Below are 20,009 nucleotides of genomic sequence, written 5' to 3' on the forward strand. Positions count from 1 at the left end.
GATAGTGAGGAAAGTGTTCATAAAGCACTGAATAAACGTGAATGCATATTATTTTAAAATTCAAGTATCCTTAGAAGGGTACCTCTGTGTGAACAGAGATGTCAGATGAGAGTGTGGGAGCCTGAGGCTGGGGAGGGAAGGTTAAGTAAGGAACTCAAAGATGGAGAAATTGAAAATGAATTGCAGATTTTTGAATTTTGCCCTGGATGGATCTGAGTATTGGTAGAGTTAAAGACAAGAGTCAAATGAGTGGGAAGGACTAGTTTAAGTTCTGGAAATGTTGACTATTTGGGTTTGGGGATTAAGCTTGGAGACACTAATGAGATCTTTTGCTGTCTCAAAGTTGAATAGTCCACTTTGAACTCTCTGATCTGGGCTAAGCCACTGACTCACTGCATGGCTCTGAACCTGGCCTTGGCCCCCTGGCCTCAAGCCCAGTTGGGAAACTTGGGTATCAACCAGGGACCTCCCTAGAAACCAGATGCTGTATCTTAGAGGAGCTTTCCAGGGGGGAAATAGATTGCAAGAACAATCTCAAATCCCATGACATCATTTGCCATCATTTGCTCCTTTTTTTCTTCTATTTGTGCTCAAAGTAAGCCTCCAGGTGTGGCTCCTGCCTGCCTCTCTCTCTCTCTCTCTCTCTCTCTCTCTCTCTCTCTCTCTCTCTCTCTCTCTCTCACTCTCTCTCTCTCTCTCTCTCCCCTCTCTCTCTCCTGTCTCTCTCTCTCCTCTCTCCCCCCTCCCTCCCCCCCCTATCTCTCCTGTCTCTCCCCTCTCCTGTCTCTCTCTCTCTCCTCTCTTCCCCACCTCCCTCCCTCCCTCTCTCTCTCTCTCTCTCTCTCTCTCTCTCTCTCTCTCTCTCTCTCTCTCTCTCTCTCTCTCTCTCTCTCTCTCCTTCCCTCCCCCTCATGTTCCATCTTTGAATCAATACTGTATATTGGTTCCAAGGCAGAAGAATGTCACATTTGAACACAGAACCTCCCATCTCTACACTTGAATCTCAATCCATTGAGCCACTTAGCTGCCCTAAAAAGGAAATTTCTAAAGGATTTCTCCATAAAATCTCAATGTGCAGTAGGGATGTGGGTTATCCATGTTATTATTTCCAATCAAGAAAGACTGATGGATTAGAAGAGAATGTTCAAAAAGATCTTTGAAAGTCAGAGAAACTGGAGACACAGGGGAAAGCTTATGGGAATAAAAGCCAATCAAGTCCTGGAGGAAGACTGGCCCAGCAACATTGGATCCTGGAATGAGAAAGAGCTTGCAGGGACTTATTAGAAAAGTAATTTAGGAGAGCATTTAACTCTCATTGCATAGCCTTTACCACTCTTCTGCCTTGGAACCAATATATGGTATTGATTCTAAGGTGGAAGAAAAGGGTTAAAAAAAAAGCACAAGGAGAAGGTAGGAGAACAAAGATCTGTGTTTGTTAGTACACAGAGTCTCTTGAACAGGAATGCTGAAGCAACGGAATACAAAAAAGAAGACAGGAGGGATAATATAGAAGGAGAAGTGATGCTAGGGAAAAAGAAAGAAAAATAGGAGGAAATTACTAAGGATGGAACTGGTGCATGCTTGTTTCTATGGGAAATCTGGAGGTTTGTTTGGTGGTGAACTCCTGTGATGCAGCCTCCATGTTGAAAGGGAAGTTCAATTGCATTGATCAATCCCACTAAAGTAACTAACAGGCTGCTCTTTGCCTGGCTACCTTTATCAGGTAAGAACACTCCTAGTGAATCAATTGATCAATCAATCAAAGACAATAAATTGGGGGCAAAGAAGTTCCTAATCAATTTGGAAGGAGGCAAAGCCATTGGATGAAATGAGATGCTTTTACATAGGAGCTTTATTAGGATTGGTTGAAGAGTTGGTCCCACCGGAGGGACATGGAGAAAAATGTCAGGTGGCCTTTCAATAAGACAGCTGTGTCGTGTTGAAGCAGCTAAGCTCCTGAAAAGGAATCAAATGGGGGTAAGGTGGGGAAGGAGGAGAGACACTGTAATCTCCTTCTACCCTTGACAAGAGGATGATCTTGGGAACCTTCAAAGGTCAGAACATTTGGACTTCCATCAATGTCTTAGTGAGGTTCCTAGAATGGCAGTAGCTGATGTAGCATTTCCACTGGGAATCAAGGACAAACTAGCCACACTGAGAAAAGGCATCTTTAGGAATTTACAAAGAGGCCAGTAAAAACACTATGTCATGTGTAAGCAATATGTGTCTTTTTACAACATGATGAACATGGAAGTATTTATTATATGATAATATATATACGACCTATATTATATTACTTGCCTTCTTGGGGAATGTCGAGGGAGGGAGAGAACAAGGACTGTGAAATATCAGAAAATGTCTATTAATTGTATTGACATAGAATCTGGGAAAAAATAAAATTTATAAAGAAAAGAAAGAACAAGGAAAACTATATTATGCTTAAGAGGTATTTCATGAAGATTTCGTTAAGGGGAGAAAAGGACTTTGGGCAATCAGGTACTGTTATGATCCCCATTTTATAGATGAAGAAATGGATTCAAAGAGGTCAGGTGACTTAAGTAACAATAAAATCCACCTAGGGACCTAGAGAATTTTGAGCGAGAAAGAACCTGAGAGATGATTCAGCCTAATCCCTTTCACTTTAAAGGGAAACAGCACCAGAGAAAGGTAGTAACTACTCAACATCACACAGGTTACAAATGGAATCAAGACATTGTTGGGCAGATCTGGAGCAGTTGGAGTTAACTTTGTACCCTGTCCACTAAGTGGATTGCCCTGGACCTGGACCCTTTGGGAACCTATAAATAAGTTTAGGACTCTGGAGCTCCAGAGACTCTAGAAACTCCTAGTATAGTGCTTTGGTCTGGGATGAACTGAATATGTATGCTTTAATTAAAGAAATGGAATATCTTAATCCTCAGGCTATGAGGAACCACCCATCAGATGTGGAGCAATGGCTGAGACAATTTGGAGCAAATTTTCTAGAATGAAAGTCTGTAGCTTTAAATTTGCTGGTGGTAACCTTAAATGTCAGACATTCCACTTGCGCCAGACCTGGGGTCCCAAACAAACCCCACACAGTGTTGACGACTGGTCTGTTTACATAGAGACCATCCAAATGATCACGAAAAGAAATCTCAATCCAGAGGCCTCTAGTGGAACACAGGAAGACATCCAAAGACCTCCAAGTTGGAGTAGGAAGGCAGCCTCTTAGCTTTGGCTTGGGAAGTTTGGGGTTCTCTGGGTGGCTTCCTCCATTCCAGTTAGCCAGGTGGCCTTTGGGACATTTTCCCCAGAGGGGAACTGAACTGTCTTCTTCAGTCACTGTCCCTTAATTGTGACTGTTTTGTTCTGCTGACCGGAGGCTAAGATTCTGTGGATCAAAATCTCCCCGGGGAGTCTGTGCTCATTGAAACATGGCCATACAGTTTAAGGAAAAGTTAATTATCCAACAATTACAAACAGACAGGCAGCGTTGGTTTGAGCTATTTATAGCAATAAAACGTACAGACCCAGATGCCTTTTTTTTTCCTACATTACCCCAATACCATGTGGATTTGAGCATTTAGTTGTCTAGAAAGAAACATTATGAAGTTGTTTGAATCTAGGACTCTTGGTAAAATCTGAAGTTGCAAAAAAGAATTCGCCCTTATTTCTTGGAGAGCTCCACCTCCATTTTGATCATTTCTCTCATCTGGGTAATGTTTTGTACTGTTCAAAATACTTTATCATTACTTCATCCTCCCAATATGTACACTTCTTAATCTTTTAATTTTCTCCATTTTCTACATTCCCAAACTGAGATCTAGAAGGCGATGGGATTTGTCCCAAATCACACTGTAAGTTAGAGGCAAAAAAAAAAAATCCAAAACTTGATCTTAAGTTTCTTTTTCATTTTTATCTAGTAAGTATTTGTTTGACTTACTATATTTAGTAAACTGTGCCAAACATTGGGAGAGGAACAGAAATAAATATGAACCCTAACTTCAGTGAGCTTATGATCTACTTCTGTGTTCTTGGCACCAAACCAAATCAAGAAAAACAAGGCTGAACAACCAAATTCTACTGTTGTCTCACCTTCAAATACCTCGTCTTCTAAGCTCACGCATGCACACTTGGTATGACCTGAAGCATCCGGGTAGAAAATGAAAAAGCCAGATAGTTAATGTAATCTTTCCCTCTACTTGTGGTCGTCCTGATCCTGTATTTCTCTCCCTCACTTTAAACATCTCTTTACAAATGGGCTCCTTCCTGATTGCCTACAGATATTTCTAGATGTCCTCCATCCAAAAATAAAAATCTTCTCAAAATATTGCCCTACATTTCTACACAGTAAAATTCCTTAAAAATAAAGTCACACTTCATCTCCCAGAATCCTTTTCCCTTCATCCACATAACATCCTTGTGTATTGTTTAGAAGTTCTGTAACTCCACCTTTTGTCTCTCTCTTTTCCCATGCCCATGGCTGGGTTAACTCTCTCTTTGCTCTAGCTTTTTATTTTCCTTTACTTCAAGGTATTATTAATAAATCTTATTAAATATTAAAAAGTCACAGACACTCCTTTCATAATCTCATCTTTCACTGGCACAGCATTTCCTTCTAGTTTGGTTTCCATCCCCATCACTTGACGAAAACAACTCTGCCCAAAGTTACCATTCTTCATTTTTCTTGACCTCTCCAGTATGTTTGTTAATAATGATTGCCTCCTCCATCCAGTCTCTTCTTCATGGGTTTGGTTTTCTTTCTGTAGCTTAGTGACACAATGGATAGAGCTGACCCTTGAGTCAGGAAGATCTGAGTTCAAATCCAACCTTAAATACCTACTAGCTATGTGTCTCTGGGCAAGTCGCTTAACCCTGCTTGCCTCAGTTGTCTCATCTGTAAAATGAGTTGGACAAGGAAATGGCAGACCATTCTAGTCGCTTTCTCAAGAAAACCCAAATAGGATGATGGAGAGTTGGACATGATTGAAATGATTCAAAGCAAATGTGCCAGGCACTATCTGTATACAATCCAGGATTCTTCTGCTTCTCTTCACTAACATGCCCATCACTTTACTTTAGGCTCTCATTACCAGTTACACTAGCCTCCAGCCTGGTCTCCCCCATCCACTACACAACCTAGTGGCCTCTGAATTGTTAAGGATTCCAACCCTTACCATCTTGGGCCATCCACACTAATGAAATTGTAGTTCTCTTTAAGTAATAATAGTAATAATTCCTCAACATCCCCATGTGGTAGGCAGTCCAGATATTATTATTCTATTCCCATTTTATAGATAAAGCAACTGAGGTTGAGAGAGATAACTTTGAGTTAACTTTGTACCCTGTCCACTAAGTGGATTGCCCCATACCTGGACCCTTTGGGAACCTATAGATAGGTTTAGGACTGGAGCTCCTGAGACTCTAGAAATAGGTCAAGAACCAGAAAGTATCCTTAGAGGTCACTTAGTCCAACCCTCTCATTTTTTTAAACCCTTAACTTCCGTCTTAGAGTCAATACTGTGTATTGGCTCCAAGGCAGAAGAGTGGTAAGGGCTAGGCAATGGGGGTCAAGTGACTTGCCCAGGGTCACACAGCTGGGAAGTGTCTGAGGCTACATTTGAACCCAGGACCTCCTGTCTCTAGGCTTGGCTCTCAATCCACTGAGCCACCCAGCTGCTCCCAACCAACCCTCTCATTTTACAAATGAAGAAACTGAGGTTCAGAATCGGCAAATGACTTGCCCAAGTTCATGCAGTCCTTAAGCAGCAGAGCTTGTGATCAAAACTGGGCTGTCTGACTCTAAATCCCTCGAGTGTTTCCTCAGAACCACAGTGTCTATTTTTCTGCTGGTATCCAGTGACAGCGTTAAGATTTGAATGCAGGTCGGTCTTCAGACTTTTCAGCATGGCTGCCTCTTTAAGGACAAATGGAAGCTTTGTTTGAAGGCTCTCTGCATTACCACTCTATGAGAGGGCACAGACAGGGCTTCCATTCCGCCACGGGGTAGCAGTACAATAAATGTGCTCCTAATGTGCTTTTCTTATTAGCTCTTTTTCTATAAATTTTATTACATTTAATTAAAAATTATTGGTATAAAACTACTGCAGATGGTCCTTTTTTTTAAGTCAGAAAATTAAAAAGTGAATCTTCTCATCAGTCAATTTCAATGAGCAGTGTAATCACGCACATTAGGAGGTGATGGAGGAGAGAGGGCAATAATTTCTATTGCATTTTCGAGCTCCATTTGCTGAAACTTAATGAAACTTCTGTGCGGGTTCATTTGTCAAAAGAAATGTATATGGATAAATATATATTTATAATAATAAGCAGGCTCTTGGCCTCCGGGCAGATAGCAATGCCAAAGGGCTGAACAGAGAGAGGAGCTTCAATGTACCCTCCATGAGGTCGCATCGTCCCCTGGACAGATGGTATTAGTCAGCAGGAGTGTGACATACAAACACACAGGGCATACAAATGGGCACATTAATCAATGAGATGGTGAGTCATATTCTTTTCAGGAGGTCCTGCATAATGAGAGGCAGCATGGGACAAAGGGGAGAGTTGGATTTGAAGTCAGAGGCTCTGGGTTTGAATCCTAGCCTTGCTATTTCCTATTTGCATGCTCTTGGGCAAATCACATGTGCTGACTCAGTTTCCCAACCTATCAAATGAAGGAGCTGTACAAAATGAACTTGAAAGTCTCTTCTAGCTAAAAATCAATGATTTCCTAATTTTTGAGGTTCCTTCCAATTCTGAGATGCTTTAGATGCCAGCAAGGAGGCTTTCTTTGAGCAATATGCTGGTCATGTTGCACTTGGCAAATTTAGAGGATGCAACATGATTTAGTGGAAAGATTGGTAGATGCGGGAGTCAGAAGTGGGGGGGGGGAGATTTCTGGTCCAGGCTCTACCATTTTAGAGCCTTGGTAAGATGTCTTTCCTTTCTGAGCTTCAGTTATCTTATATGAAAAATGAGGAATTAGACTAAATCATAAAATCATAGTGTTGGAAAGGATCTCAGTTCTATCTGCACCTGCATAGTCCCATTGTTACTGTGGATGTTAATGTCCAATTCTTCAGGAGCCTATTTTGGGCTTTATTTGGCAAAGATACTGAAGTGGTTTGCCATTTCCTTTTCCAGCTTGTTTTATAGATGAGAAACTGAGTCAAAGAGGGCTAAGAGACTTGCCCAGGGTCACACAGTTACTTAAGTGTCTGAGGCCAGATTTGAATTCATAAAGACAAGACTTCTTGATTCCTAACCCAGGGCTCTATCTATTTTCCCACTTAACTGCCCCAAAAGCCCTGACAAGCAGCCATCAGTCTCAACCTGGAGAGCTAGTGTGATGGAGAGCTCAGTACCTACCAAGGCAGCCCACCTAAGGGAAATGTGAGCACCAACATTTTGTGGTTTTACAGTTCTAACATTTATCAGCAAACAACAAAGTCAGTCTGCTATAAGAATATTTTGTATAAAGAGCAAAAAAGACTTAAGGACTCTGATCAATGCAATGATCAATCATAATTCCAGAAGAGCAGTAAGAAATCTTGCTACCCACTTGGGCAAACTCAAGATTAAGAGGTGACGGACTGAAGACAGAGAATGCAACATAAATTTTTGGACAAGACCAATGTACGAATTTGTTTTGCCTTACTATGAGCATTTGCTATAAAGGTTTTGTTTTTCTTTCCTCCCCCCCCAAAGGTGAGGTAATAGAAAGGGAAAGGGACTGACAAGAGAGTTGCCCTACCTCCCCCTCCCAAAAAAAAAAGAAAAGAAAAGAAAAGAAAAGAGGGCTATTGTAGTGTTTCTAGAAAAATGGGTAGAAGAGAATAGAAGGAAGACCAGAAGGAATCACAGACAAGCAGGACAGCTTTGAAAGTTACATGTGCAACTTATCATACACTTAAAAAAAAGTAAGTTTTACAGAATCAAGGTCTACAGTTTCATGTGCAGTCCTCTATTTCTGTTCTGCTGTGTATGTGGAGGGCTCTTTTCAGATTGTTTCTGTTAACCTCAAAACAGAAAATAAAATTGGTTTTAGGAATAAAAGCCCAAATACAAACTAAATGGAACCCTTTGCCAGATACAACAAATACTGTTTCTATGTCTTAAGTTCCAAGGAAGCCATCAGTTAAGAGACAAAACCTGTCAACAGGCTGAAATTGGAATAATATCAATAAAGATAAAGTCACTGAGTCTATACTAAAGACAGAATTACCTAGGCTGGTGATAGCAACCATTCAAAAGTAGAGCTAACTCCTATCTGGAGTTATCTGGAGTCCAAGTAATAAAAATTCCTGTTTAGGTCCCTATTCCTCTGAAAAGATTAATGGCAAGCAAGTATCTACACTTTGGGATGTAATTTAGAGTGCAGGAACTTGCTTTCCTCATTTGCTATCTCCCTCCCTCGGTATATACACAATGTTCAGAATGTCTCCTCTTAGGATCAGCCCCTCTTCCATATGGTCTCTTCCACAATCTCCTTCTTCAGGAGCGGTCTTAACCAGTTAAGTACTTATGTTCAGAATTCACATCCTGTGACCCCCAAATAGCTAGAAGTGCCTTCTGAATCTTCACAACCTGATTAAATTAAATTCACCATAGGTTTTGTTCCAGATCTAAATTCTACTGCAGGCAAATGGGATAGTCTGGTTAGTCCCATATATTTTATTAACTGTAAATGACTAGACATTCCACATAGGACTTAGCATTTGCATGTATTTGATCAGTCATTCATTGGGGATCATTGGGGGTGGAAATCTCAGCTCAGTTTCAGTCATGTCTGACTCTTTGTGACCCTATTTGGAGTTTTTTTTGACTAAGATATTGGAATGGCTTGCCATTTCCTTCTCTAGCTCATTTTACAGATGAGGAAACTGATATAAACAGGGTTAAGTGACTTGCCCAGGGTCACACAGCTCTGAAATATCTGAGGCTAAATTTGAACTCAGGAAGATGGGTCTTCCTGATTCCAGGTCCAACACTCTTATCTACTGTGTCACCTAGCTGTCCTTGGACATATTTAGAATTCAGGAAAATATGTAACATGAAAACCATAATAAACATAATTCAATTATTTTTGTGGTGCTATGGTGGAAAGAAAGCTAGGTCTCAGTTTCTATGCCTCTTTCTATGCAAAAAGACTGGTTGGGCTAGAAGATCTCTTTCACCCATCTTTAGATTTCTGATCCTATGGTTTCTAAGGTTCATTCCTGCTCTAAATCAATGACTGATCAATAACTAAACATTTATTGAGCACTGTGCTACATAAAAAATAAAACACTCCATGCCCTCGAGGAAACTTAATTCTATTCAGGAGGACAGCATGTACATATAGGAGTATAAATGGAATAAAGGAAGAACAAATATAAAATCAGTAAAAAGTAATTAGGGAAGGAGGACACTGGCAGCTGGAGAGATCAAGAAAGTCTTTGTGAAGGAGCAGCTCGGTGACTCAGTGAGTACAGAACTTGCTTTGGAGACTGGAGGCTCTGGTCAAATCTGGCCTCAGACACTTCTAAATTGTGTGACCCTGTGCAAGTCACTTAACTCCATTTGCCTATCCCTTGCTGCACTTCTGACTTAGTACCAACATAATATCAATTCTAAAGCAGAAAATAAGGATTTTGAAAAAAAAAAGAAAGAAGAAACAATGTTAAAAAAGAAACAAAGAAGAAAAGAAAGGATTCATGCAGAAGCTGTCTTGAAGGAAGTACCTATAATGAATGATTACGGTAACTGGTTCAGATATCCGATGAAGCAGAGGTGAGGAGGGTAGCCATTCTGGGCACTGAGAATGGCAAAGGTACAGAGAGAGGGGATAAGACATCAGGGATCAGGAACAGAAAGAAATCCAAGTTGGTGGCATCATGGGATGCAACAGGGAATAACCAAGCGACCACCAGCAACAACTGCTGCCAACAACAGCAAATGAGCACAAGAGTCCTGGGAGTAGCTGAACTCCCTCACAGCTATCATCTAGCAAAGCGATTTTGTGAAGAAGGCATCAGCCTCCTTCACCAACTAACTGCCAAATGAATTGCCATCTGCAGGGTAGGCAGGTTATCCTAGTGAAGCAGTGGGGAAACCTGAGGGAAAGATGAGGCAAGACAAGACAAGATAAGAAAGAAGGCAAGATGTGCTAGACAAGTCAAACCACTACCAACACCACACCTCCTTGGCCACTATCTTTCCCAGAATCCTGAGCCCAAGAGCCTTTGGGATAGCAATACTCAAGTCCCTATAGCCATCATCCTCAGAAGCAATCCCAGTGCAGATGCAGCCTGGCTACTACTCCTTCAGGTACTAGAACCATGATCTATTGAAGACAGGGGGAAAAAAGGTTCTTGGTACTGCCAAATGACTCAACAACAGAAACTGATATCAGTGGAAATGACACTAAAGAAGAGGCATTAGGGGAAGCTAGGTTACTTAATGGATAGAGTGCCAGACCTGGAAATGGAAGGTCCTGGATTCAAATATGGCTTTAGATACTTATTAGTTGTGTGTCCCTGGGCAAGTCACTTAACCCCAATTGCCTAGCCTTGACTGCTCTTCTGCTTCGGAACTGATACTTATTGATTCTAAGGCAGATGGTAAAGGTTCACAAGAAGAGGCATTAGCAACCAAAAACCACAGGGCTTTTTCATTAGACTTTGCAGCTGAATCCTTCACCCTGTGCTGAATCCCCCATTGGAATGTGAGCTCCTTGAGAGCTGGGACTGCCTTTTCTATCTGCCTTTCCAGAGCTCAGCATAGTGATCTGTGCATGGAAAGCACTTTCATTCAGTTTGTGAAAGGTTTTGTGATCCTAACAGGATCATTTAGATTGGATTGTAATGGCAACTGGGATCCTGAACCATCTTCATCCGACCTGACCTTGGGAGAAAGTGGAGACCAGCCCCTTCTCTAAGAAATGACAGTCATGGGCATATCCAAGTCACAACGCTTTGGGTGCTGTGCTAAGTCTTAAAATTCCCCTAACGTTCCCCCAACAGATGGCAGTCCATGGACCACATCTCTTTCAAGGCATGGCCACTGAACTGGCTTCAGACAGCAGCCTTCCGGCAATGAAGGATCATTGGATTCTCTCATTAGCATGTTCCAGGAGGGCTTAGGAATTGCTGCTAATTGCTTTACTCCAAAGGACTCATCCGTTGGATGAGAAGATCAGAGAGAGCTCATGGATCAACATACACTTGACTTCTGTCAAGCCTTTGGACAAAGCCTCCCATGGTGACCTTGCGAATAAGACAGATAAGTGGAGGCTGGGCAGTGAGGCAGGGAGAGGGCTTCAGCCTGATGTCTGGACTAATGGGAAGAAGAATTGGCACCAGAGTGCTTGGGTTTAAAATCACACCACCTACTATCTGTGCCTTAGGGGGTGAGTCACTTAACCTCTCTGGACCTCAGTTTCCCCAGATGTAAAATGTGGGGATGAGCTAGATAATTTGTAAGTGCTCTTCTAGTTAAAGGAAATCCAAAGGGCCAATCACGGCTCTGTGTTAACCCTGAGGAAGTAAGTCTCTCTTTAGCATTAGTGTTGCTAGAGTTCTATCCCAGGCTGCCCTCAAGAAAAAAGCAGACACCTAAACTTGGCATTTAAGACACTTCCCAGTCCAGATATTCCCTATACACTGCATTTATCTTAATCTTGGGAGGAATTCCCTTCTCACCTCGGCCTCCTGGAATCTGGAGCTTCCTTCAAAGCATAATTCAGATACAAATACCCAAATGAAGTCACTTCCCCTAGTTATCACCACTGTATTCCTCTTGAAAGCATTGCAGTAATTATTGACAATAAGATTTTAATAATCATTCTAAATAATAGGGAAGAGAAATGAAGAAGCATTTCTAATAAACGTGCTTACAATGTGACAGAGACTGTGCTAGTGCTTTTCAAATATCATTTCATTTGATCCTCACAACAATTCTTGGAGGCACATTATTATTAGCACCATTTTACAGTTAAGGAAATTGAGGCAGACAAGTTAAGGGACTTGCCCAGGGACACACAGCTCATAATGGACTGTGCTAATAAGCACTTTACAAATATTATCTCATTTGAATCTCACAACAACCCTGGGAGGTAAGTTATTATTATTCCCATTTTACAGTTAAGCAAACTCAGGCAGACAAAGGTTAAGTAACTTGCCCACGGTCACCTAGCTCATAAGTATCTGAGGTTTGATCTCAGGTTTCTCTGAATGCAAGTGACTCTATTCCCTGTTCCACTAGATGCCGTCTTCTAGCATCCTCAATGAGGGAGTTGGTAGTCCAGTGGTAATTTGCCCAATCCAGACCAATTATAGAGGCCAGAATCACCATCTGGCTCCATCAATTTTTACAGTCTTACTTTCCATTATTCTCCTTTCCACCCTATCTTGAGTCAAATGGAATATTATACATTCATATGGGCCATCTTGTCTGAAATATACTCCCTCTGTTAAAATCATTATCTTCATTTAAGGCTCAGCTCAGTTTCCTATATTTTCTTTTTAGAATATTTTCTTTTTATTATTAAAAAAGTCTTACCTTCTGTCTTAACACTTATACTATGTATCGATTCCAAGGGATAAGGGTGATAAAGGATAGGCAATTAAGTAACTTGCCCAGGATCACACAACTATGAAGTCTCTGTGAGCAGATTTGAACCCAGAACCCCTGTCTCCAAGCTTGGCTCTCCATCCATTGAGCAACCTAGCTGCCCCTAAGATTCCTGTATTTTCAAGAAGTCTTTCCTGAGCTCATCAGCTATGGTGCTCTGCTTTTCCCAAATTATTATTATTTATCATCTGGATATGTCCAGGGAATGTAAGTTTCTTGAGGGCAAAAACTCTGATTCTTTTATCTGGGTACCATCAGTATCTAACATATATTATATTACACACATATATTATATATTATACCTCATGTATAATAGGAACATGCAATATGTGTTTGTTGAATTGTCACTGTATTGTGCTTTTGGGTGTGATCTTTTTAGGAAAAATGCTGAAAAGCTGAAGTGAGGAAGGTGACCACAAGAGTGAAGAGATGAAAAAATGTCATGGAACTAAAATATTTATTTGAGGGTAGCTAGATTTTGTAGTATATAGAGTGACAGACCTGGAGTCAGAAAGACTCATCTTCCTGAGTTCAAATCTAGCCTCAGACACTTCATAGCTGTGTGACCCTGAGCAAGTCATTTAATCCTAATTGCCTCAGTTTCCTTATCTGTAAAATGAGCTGGAGAAGTAAATAGCAAGCCATTCCAATATCTTGGTCAAGAAAACTCCAAATGGGATCAATAAAAAGTCAGCCATGACTGAAATAACAAAAAAGATATTTAGCCTGGAAAAGAGAAGGCTACGGGAAAAGATGATCATTTTATTCAAACCTATTATATAGTAAGTGTTAAGACTTGTTCTGCTTATTGCCAAAGGAGAGAACCAGATAAAATAAAGATACTGAAAAGGAGGCAGATACAGGTAGGTTTGATATAAAGAAATGCCTCCTAACAACTCTGCAGGGAAAAGGGCAGTATGAGGAGTTAGTGAGTTCCCCATCACTTGGGGTATTTAAACAAGCTGGATGGTCACCTTTAGGAGGTTTTGTAGAGGAGCTATCATTAGCATAGGGGCTGAATGAGATGGTCTCATAAAGGCCCTGCAGATTCCCAGGCTATGAGTAAGATGCTTCTCAAATCCCAAATACTGAAGTACTCTCCTTTGATTAAGATGATGCACATGATGCTATGTCAATAGAGATCATAGTTCTAGATGAAGAAGAGGAAATCAAGGCAGAGGAGCAAGCCCATTGATTTCTACAAATAAGGACATTTAGAGATCAAGATTAGTAGAATGTCTTGCCCACAGTTACACAGGTAGAGAGTATCAGGCCTGGGATTCAAACTTGAGTGCTATGGCTTGAGGATCAACACTCTTGCCATAACACCTGAGCCTAAACTTCGCATTGCTTTTCCAGTTGGATGTTCTATAACTCAGCTATTCACTGTCTCTCCCCTCTAACCAATGGCACATCATTTTCTAGGTAGTTGGGTGTGATCTCAAGGCACCATCTGTGGTCATAGGTCTGTGATGAAGTCATCTGAGTCATCTGGCCATCTGACCCATAACCTTGACCTCATTAGAACCATGTGTCAACTGACTGAACTAGTTAGCCATTGGCATCTAGTCATAGCCATAGAATCAAAGAATTGTTAGGGCAGGAAGAGACCTTAGGGATCATCCATTCCAGGCTTCTCTGTCTCCAAAGAGATTCCCCACCCACCCTTCCCTGTCCATTGGCTTTCTTTCTGGTCCATAGATCGCATGTTGGCCAACAGGAGAAACCCTTACTTTCTGATCATTGGAGTGGAGATCTCAGTTCAGTGGACACTTTGTTATAGTGGGAAGTATTTTGGATTAGGAGTCAGAAGACCTGGGTTCAAATTCCATCTCTGTCACTTCCTTTCTTTGTTATTTTAGGTAAATCATTTCACCTCTACAAAGGTCTCAGTTTCCTCAGGAGTAAAATAAAAGGGTCAGACTGGATGTCTACTAAGGCCTTTTCTAGCTCTAGATCCACAGTTCCAGGATCTCATGGGAATCTTCCTTACTTAGTCTGTCTCATTTTTGTTAGAGTATCAGCAATGTTTTATAATAGTAACTCATTAATTCAAATTGCATTCATTCGGCACATGTGGTGACTGATAAATATTAGGCTAGGATTGTTAGGAATTCCAGATATATAGGATAATTTCTCATTATTGAGAATGACTGAAAGTAGAAAGAAAACCGAGGAAGAAAAGGTAGGGTAGGATAAGAGGTATGATCATTATCTTCAATGACTAACTTCAATTGCAATTTCAGCTATTAAAGCTTAAAAATGCTCCAAGACTTTTGCAACACCCTGTATATGAGGAGATGTCAAGAAGAAGAAGGAATAGAATTGTTCTATATGTCTCTAAAGTACAAAACTAGAACCAGTATAGGGGATACTTCTGGGAGGGAAGGGCGAATTTCAGCTAAATATAAGGAAGGACTTCCCAGTGATGAAAGCTGACCAACAATAGAAACAGGATGATTTGTTAGGTAATGAGTTGTGAGAGGCAGGATATCACTGAACTTGAAATCATTAGGACTTGAGTTTAATTTCTGCCTCAGTTTCCTCATCTATAAAATGAAGTTGGGTTTTATGGTCTTCCTGTTTTATCATCCTATGAATTTATTATTAAGTGGGGCAGTGAATAAGAGTCCTGGACTTGGAAAGAATTCTCAGACAGTGGTTGTATGACTCTAGGCAAGTCATTTAACCTGTGTGTGTCTCAGTTTTCTATAAAAGAGATAATAAAAGCACCTGTTACCTAGGACTGTTGTAAATATCAAATGAGATAACACATGCACAGAATTTTGCAAACCTGAAAGCATGATGTAAATGCTAGCTATTGTTACTATTATTGTTATTATCATCATCATCATTGTTGTTGCTTGAGATTGTTTAAGTAGAGGCTAGATGAATCTCTATCAGGCATGTTATGGAAGAGATTCTTGCTTTACTAATAAATTAGACTAGAAGTCCTCTATGGGTCCTGCCACCCCCAAGAATATATGTTTCTATAATTTCAAAGGGTTAGTTTTTTTCCTTCTGTTTTTGACTACATTGAAATATATAATGGTCCTATGCATTTGGGTCCTATTAGCCACTACCAATGATGCTACACCAAAGTGGGCATTAGTATCTTTTTCCACTGCCTCCTTTACTCTGGGCAATATATGTCTGTGTGTACCAAACCCAAGTCTAGCTTCTGCTGATGTTTACCTTTGCTTCATAAATCCTTTTGCCACCAAAGAGGCAAATTAAAAGTGTCTCTAAGATTAGGGGATTGGGAGGTGCAAGCATGAAGGGAGCTGTGGGAGGGACAGAGGGATATTTTTAAAACACTCAGGAGAACAAACTCTTCCAAAGCACTCAAGGATCGCTTTACCAAGCAGCAATTCCTAACTGCTAATTGCAAATCATTCTTATCTATTCATTACTGCAAGTCTCCTAAGAATACCCAGTTGGCAATACTTCATTAACTTGAGTTACTGGATATAACTGAAAGTGACCAGACTGCATTTCTTTTAAAATCTTCAATAATTTAGGCTCTTTATTAATCCAAATTGGACTTCACCCAAATATTTTAGTGAGGCTTAACTGCATCTCCATCAGGCTTTGTCTACACAGCATAAAAGAATTGGAAATTTCAATTGACTGGCTAGGATAATATATATAGATATTTATTTGAGGTGGGGAAAGCTGAAATATTCTGTTTGACAACCTTGACCACTGTTATTGATAACTCTGCAACACCATCTCATTTTCAAACAAATTAATAATGAATCAGGCCCAGATTTGCCATTTAACCACCTAAACTCATTAAAAATGTAACTCATAGCACCATGAGTCTTCCATGATGTAAAAATTCTTTTAAATAAATGAAACTTTTTTTCTGTCTCTGAAACTATCCACCCTTTCCTATGGGTACTTGACTTTCCTATGTATATATGAAATTGCACATAGTTTTATTTTCGGCATTAAAAAAATAAACCCTTATCTTCTGTCTTAGAATCTATATCAAGTATAGATTCCAAGGCAGAAGAGCAGTAAGGGCTGTGCAGTTGGAGTTAAGTGATTTATCCAGGGACACACAGACAGATTTGAACCCAGGACTTCCCATCTCCAGGCTTGGATCTCTATCTGCTGAGCTAGATGCCCACCATTTAGGGCATTTTTTTTGATGGTTTAGGAGAATTCCAGGAACTTCTCTTAGCACACCTTTCAAAGTCCAAAGTCAAACTCAATTTTGCATCATCCTTAGAATCAGATCAATTTCCCAAGATGACTTAAAAGTTAACTAGAGAGACAGAAGAGTTTACAGTACCTTTCTGTTTCCTGATCTGTAGTCTGCTGCTTGCTTTCAAATGCATTAAAACTGCTCATGTCCACATATCCATCATTCTCATTTGCTGTTGACAATGCCCTGCTGGGATCTTCAAAAAGCTTAGTAAATGTTCCAGCCCTCGTTGGCCTTCGAGGAGGGATCTGGATGTTTTCATAATCTGAGTTCATTGCTGGGATGTTCTCATAATCCGAAGTGTCTGCATTGGGAAATGAAATGGACCTTGGCTTTGTCAGGGGAAGGGGAAGGAAAGGAGGCCGGGAGCGGTCCTCAAACGACTCCACTCTGGATACACTCCGGCTGAATGGAGCCCCTTTCCTCTTGATGTCTCTGTAAAAGATGATGGAGGATGGAGAGTCTGAAGCTCGAAGCTTCCCAGATCTAGACTTGAGCTGAGGAGAATTACTGAGGCTCCTCCGGTCAATTTCTAGAACCCTCGAGGGTCCATGGTAACTGGATTCTGAAGAGGATCTGGAGGAGGAAACATTGACATCCACATGAACTTTGTTCTCTGTTCTTTTTTTGAATGTCAAGGCAAGGAACCTCTTAAAGGATGATTTCTTCTTCTTTGTGTATTTATCTGGAGAGTCATTATCAATCAGGAGGGAGGGAGAACTCTTTGTAATTGGCTTTTTTGTAATGCAAGCCAGGTCAAAAGGAGGAGGGATATCTACCACGGAAGATGGGGTTGACATGCCACTAGAAGAGAGATGGCTTCTTTGGGAGAAGCTCCCCGAAGACCCAATAACACAAGGCAAAGAAAGATTGTCCTCTTTCCTTTTTATCCTACCCTCATCCAAAATAGATTCTTCCAATTCTCGGTACAAAGAAACGGGAAGATCTCGACCTTCCACGGAGAAAGACCGGGGATACAAGATAAAGCTTCTTGGCTTGGCTGGCAAGGCCCTGTTGATTTCCAGTGGTTTCCCTTCCATTGGCAGCCAAGTCTTGTTTCCTTCTTGCACTGTATGCCTGCTGTCCATGCTTAGTAAATCAGTTTCTGGCCCTGTTTCTTCAGGAACAGTTTCCGGGACATAGCCGGGCACTTTCCCAGAGTGAGACCGGGCCCTTGTGACAATGTTTTTCCGATCCATGGTAATCAAGCCACTGTCAGCATCAGCATTAATTTCTTCTTTAGTGCTACAATTGTTCTGAGTGCCTTCTTCTCCTTTTGTTTCAGAGTGCCCCCTTCCTCCTGGAAAAGAATTCTCATCTCGGTGGATCAAGCTGACTCCCATCACATAGGGGTCAATGAGGGAGTCATCTACTGTTTCATCATCAAGGGTTTCCTCTGGCACAATGACTACTGCAGGAACCTCGAAAGCCTCATCATCTGGAGATCCACTTTGATTATTTACAAGTCCAGTCAGAGGGGCCTGCTCATTGTCTTGCATCTGTCCTGGGAGATTCACATCATCTCCAGAAACATCATCTGCTTCTCCAATTATTTCATGGGTTTCCTTCAAAGTGGTTTCAATTCTACTTCCTGTAACAAGAAATCCCATGGATGCTGACCCCAAATCCATCTCTGCTCCCATTTCTGATTCTTTCACTGATTCAGAAAGAGGGTAATAGCTGTCACTGCAAAAAGATGTGCTTTCAGTTGGGAGAAATGCAAATGAATTTCCTGAAAGTGAGTCCAAAAGTTCATCACCACCTTCACTTTCAAAAGGAATAATCTGGCAGCTCTCATCAGCAACTTCATCCTTCAACATGTCTTCACCATTTTGAATGTCTTCTCCCATCCCCTGAACGGCTGCTTCCTCTTCTTGGTCATCTTTTGTCTCAGCATCTTGATCACCATTATCCACAAGGTCTTCCTTTTCCCAATCTGTGATTTCAGAATCTTCTACAGCTAAGCCAGTTTTACTGAGCTCATCACAGGGTTCTAATTCTTCATTGAATTCATTTTTGGCTTCATCTTCCCCTCCAGCAGGGGGAATATTGGAAACACCATAACAGTCTGATGAACTTGGTTCTGCATCAGCATACCCTTCACTGTTAGCATCCCCAACATCCAACGATTCTTCAGGGTCTCCTGGCTGCTCGCCACTGGCCTCTGGCTCCTCTGAAGCTATGTGGGTTAAAACAATATCTTTGCAGTCTTCTCTTTCCTCTTCTAAACTGTATCCATATTGGTTCTCAATAAGGCTGTCCCTTTCCTTTCTCACGAAAAGCTTATCCTTTTCATCTGGATCATTTTCATAGTCTATATCCTCCCCAGTATTTTCATACATGGGGTCTTGGGTCTCAGTTTCTCCAGGTGACCCTTGAAAAGATGAGTCAGTCCTCTTGTAGTCCCCACCTAATGCCAGTTCATTTGAGTCATCCACTCTATCTGTGGAGCTAAGAGAGTCCTCCTCTGTCTCTTCTACTTTGGCCTCAAAGCTGCTGGAGCAGTTGCTAGAAGAGGGGTCTTCTGCCTCGGTTTCTTCCTCCCTGGTTGCTGACAAAGATGCTGGCTTCTCATTCTCTGCACAGCATGGCTCCTGCTCCAGTATTTTGAAGCTTCCCTTGGTCAGCTGAGTTTCAGTGACCAAGATGTAGTCATCATCAGCTTCTGATTCTGAGCATTCAGGGTTGGATTGGTTCCCTTCATACAGCTCTCCATCCGAACAGATCAGTTTGCCATTGCTGAATTTGTTAAAGGTGTTGTTCATGTACACCCTAGTTTTCCCCCTGTTGGTAGTAGCCAACTTGGGCTTGGGAGCAATGGGTGGCTTAGGTCCTCTAGACATGGAGTTTGGACTGTGAAGAATGTCTGAACGGGAGGACGGAGGAAACTTGGAGACAGCTGGTGTGAAGTGACCAGTGGTCTTGGGCTTTGGTGCTAATGGTGGCTTTGGTGACTCTACAGAGAGGAACAAAAAGAGGGAGTTAAAGCACATGCAGACATACACATGATTTCTTGCCATTTAGATTCTCAAAAAGTACCTCACATTAGATACTCTGTCTATGAAGCAGCTTGGGTTAATGGGAAGAGTGTTGGGCTGAATGTACCATGCGGTGGTGGAAAGATCACTAGATTTGGCAACAGAGAAATTTGGTTTGCATCTTGGCTCTGGCACGTAAATGGCCTTAATGGGAGCAGTTTGGA

General features: G+C 41.3%; 1 protein-coding gene across 2 annotated transcripts in view; it reads right to left on the reverse strand.

Annotated features, from left to right (window-relative positions):
- Positions 1-20,009, reverse strand: part of FGD5 (FYVE, RhoGEF and PH domain containing 5) — a 201,035-nt gene that overhangs the window by 157,972 nt on the left and 23,054 nt on the right. For both annotated transcript variants that reach the window (XM_007500268.2, XM_007500267.2), the window contains exon 2: positions 16,895-19,763. In XM_007500268.2, the coding sequence (XP_007500330.2) occupies positions 16,895-19,763 (2,869 nt within the window). The remainder of the gene's footprint in view (positions 1-16,894; positions 19,764-20,009) is intronic.

The sequence above is a fragment of the Monodelphis domestica genome, chromosome 7 (assembly GCF_027887165.1).
Source record: "Monodelphis domestica isolate mMonDom1 chromosome 7, mMonDom1.pri, whole genome shotgun sequence".
Lineage (NCBI taxonomy): Eukaryota > Metazoa > Chordata > Mammalia > Didelphimorphia > Didelphidae > Monodelphis > Monodelphis domestica.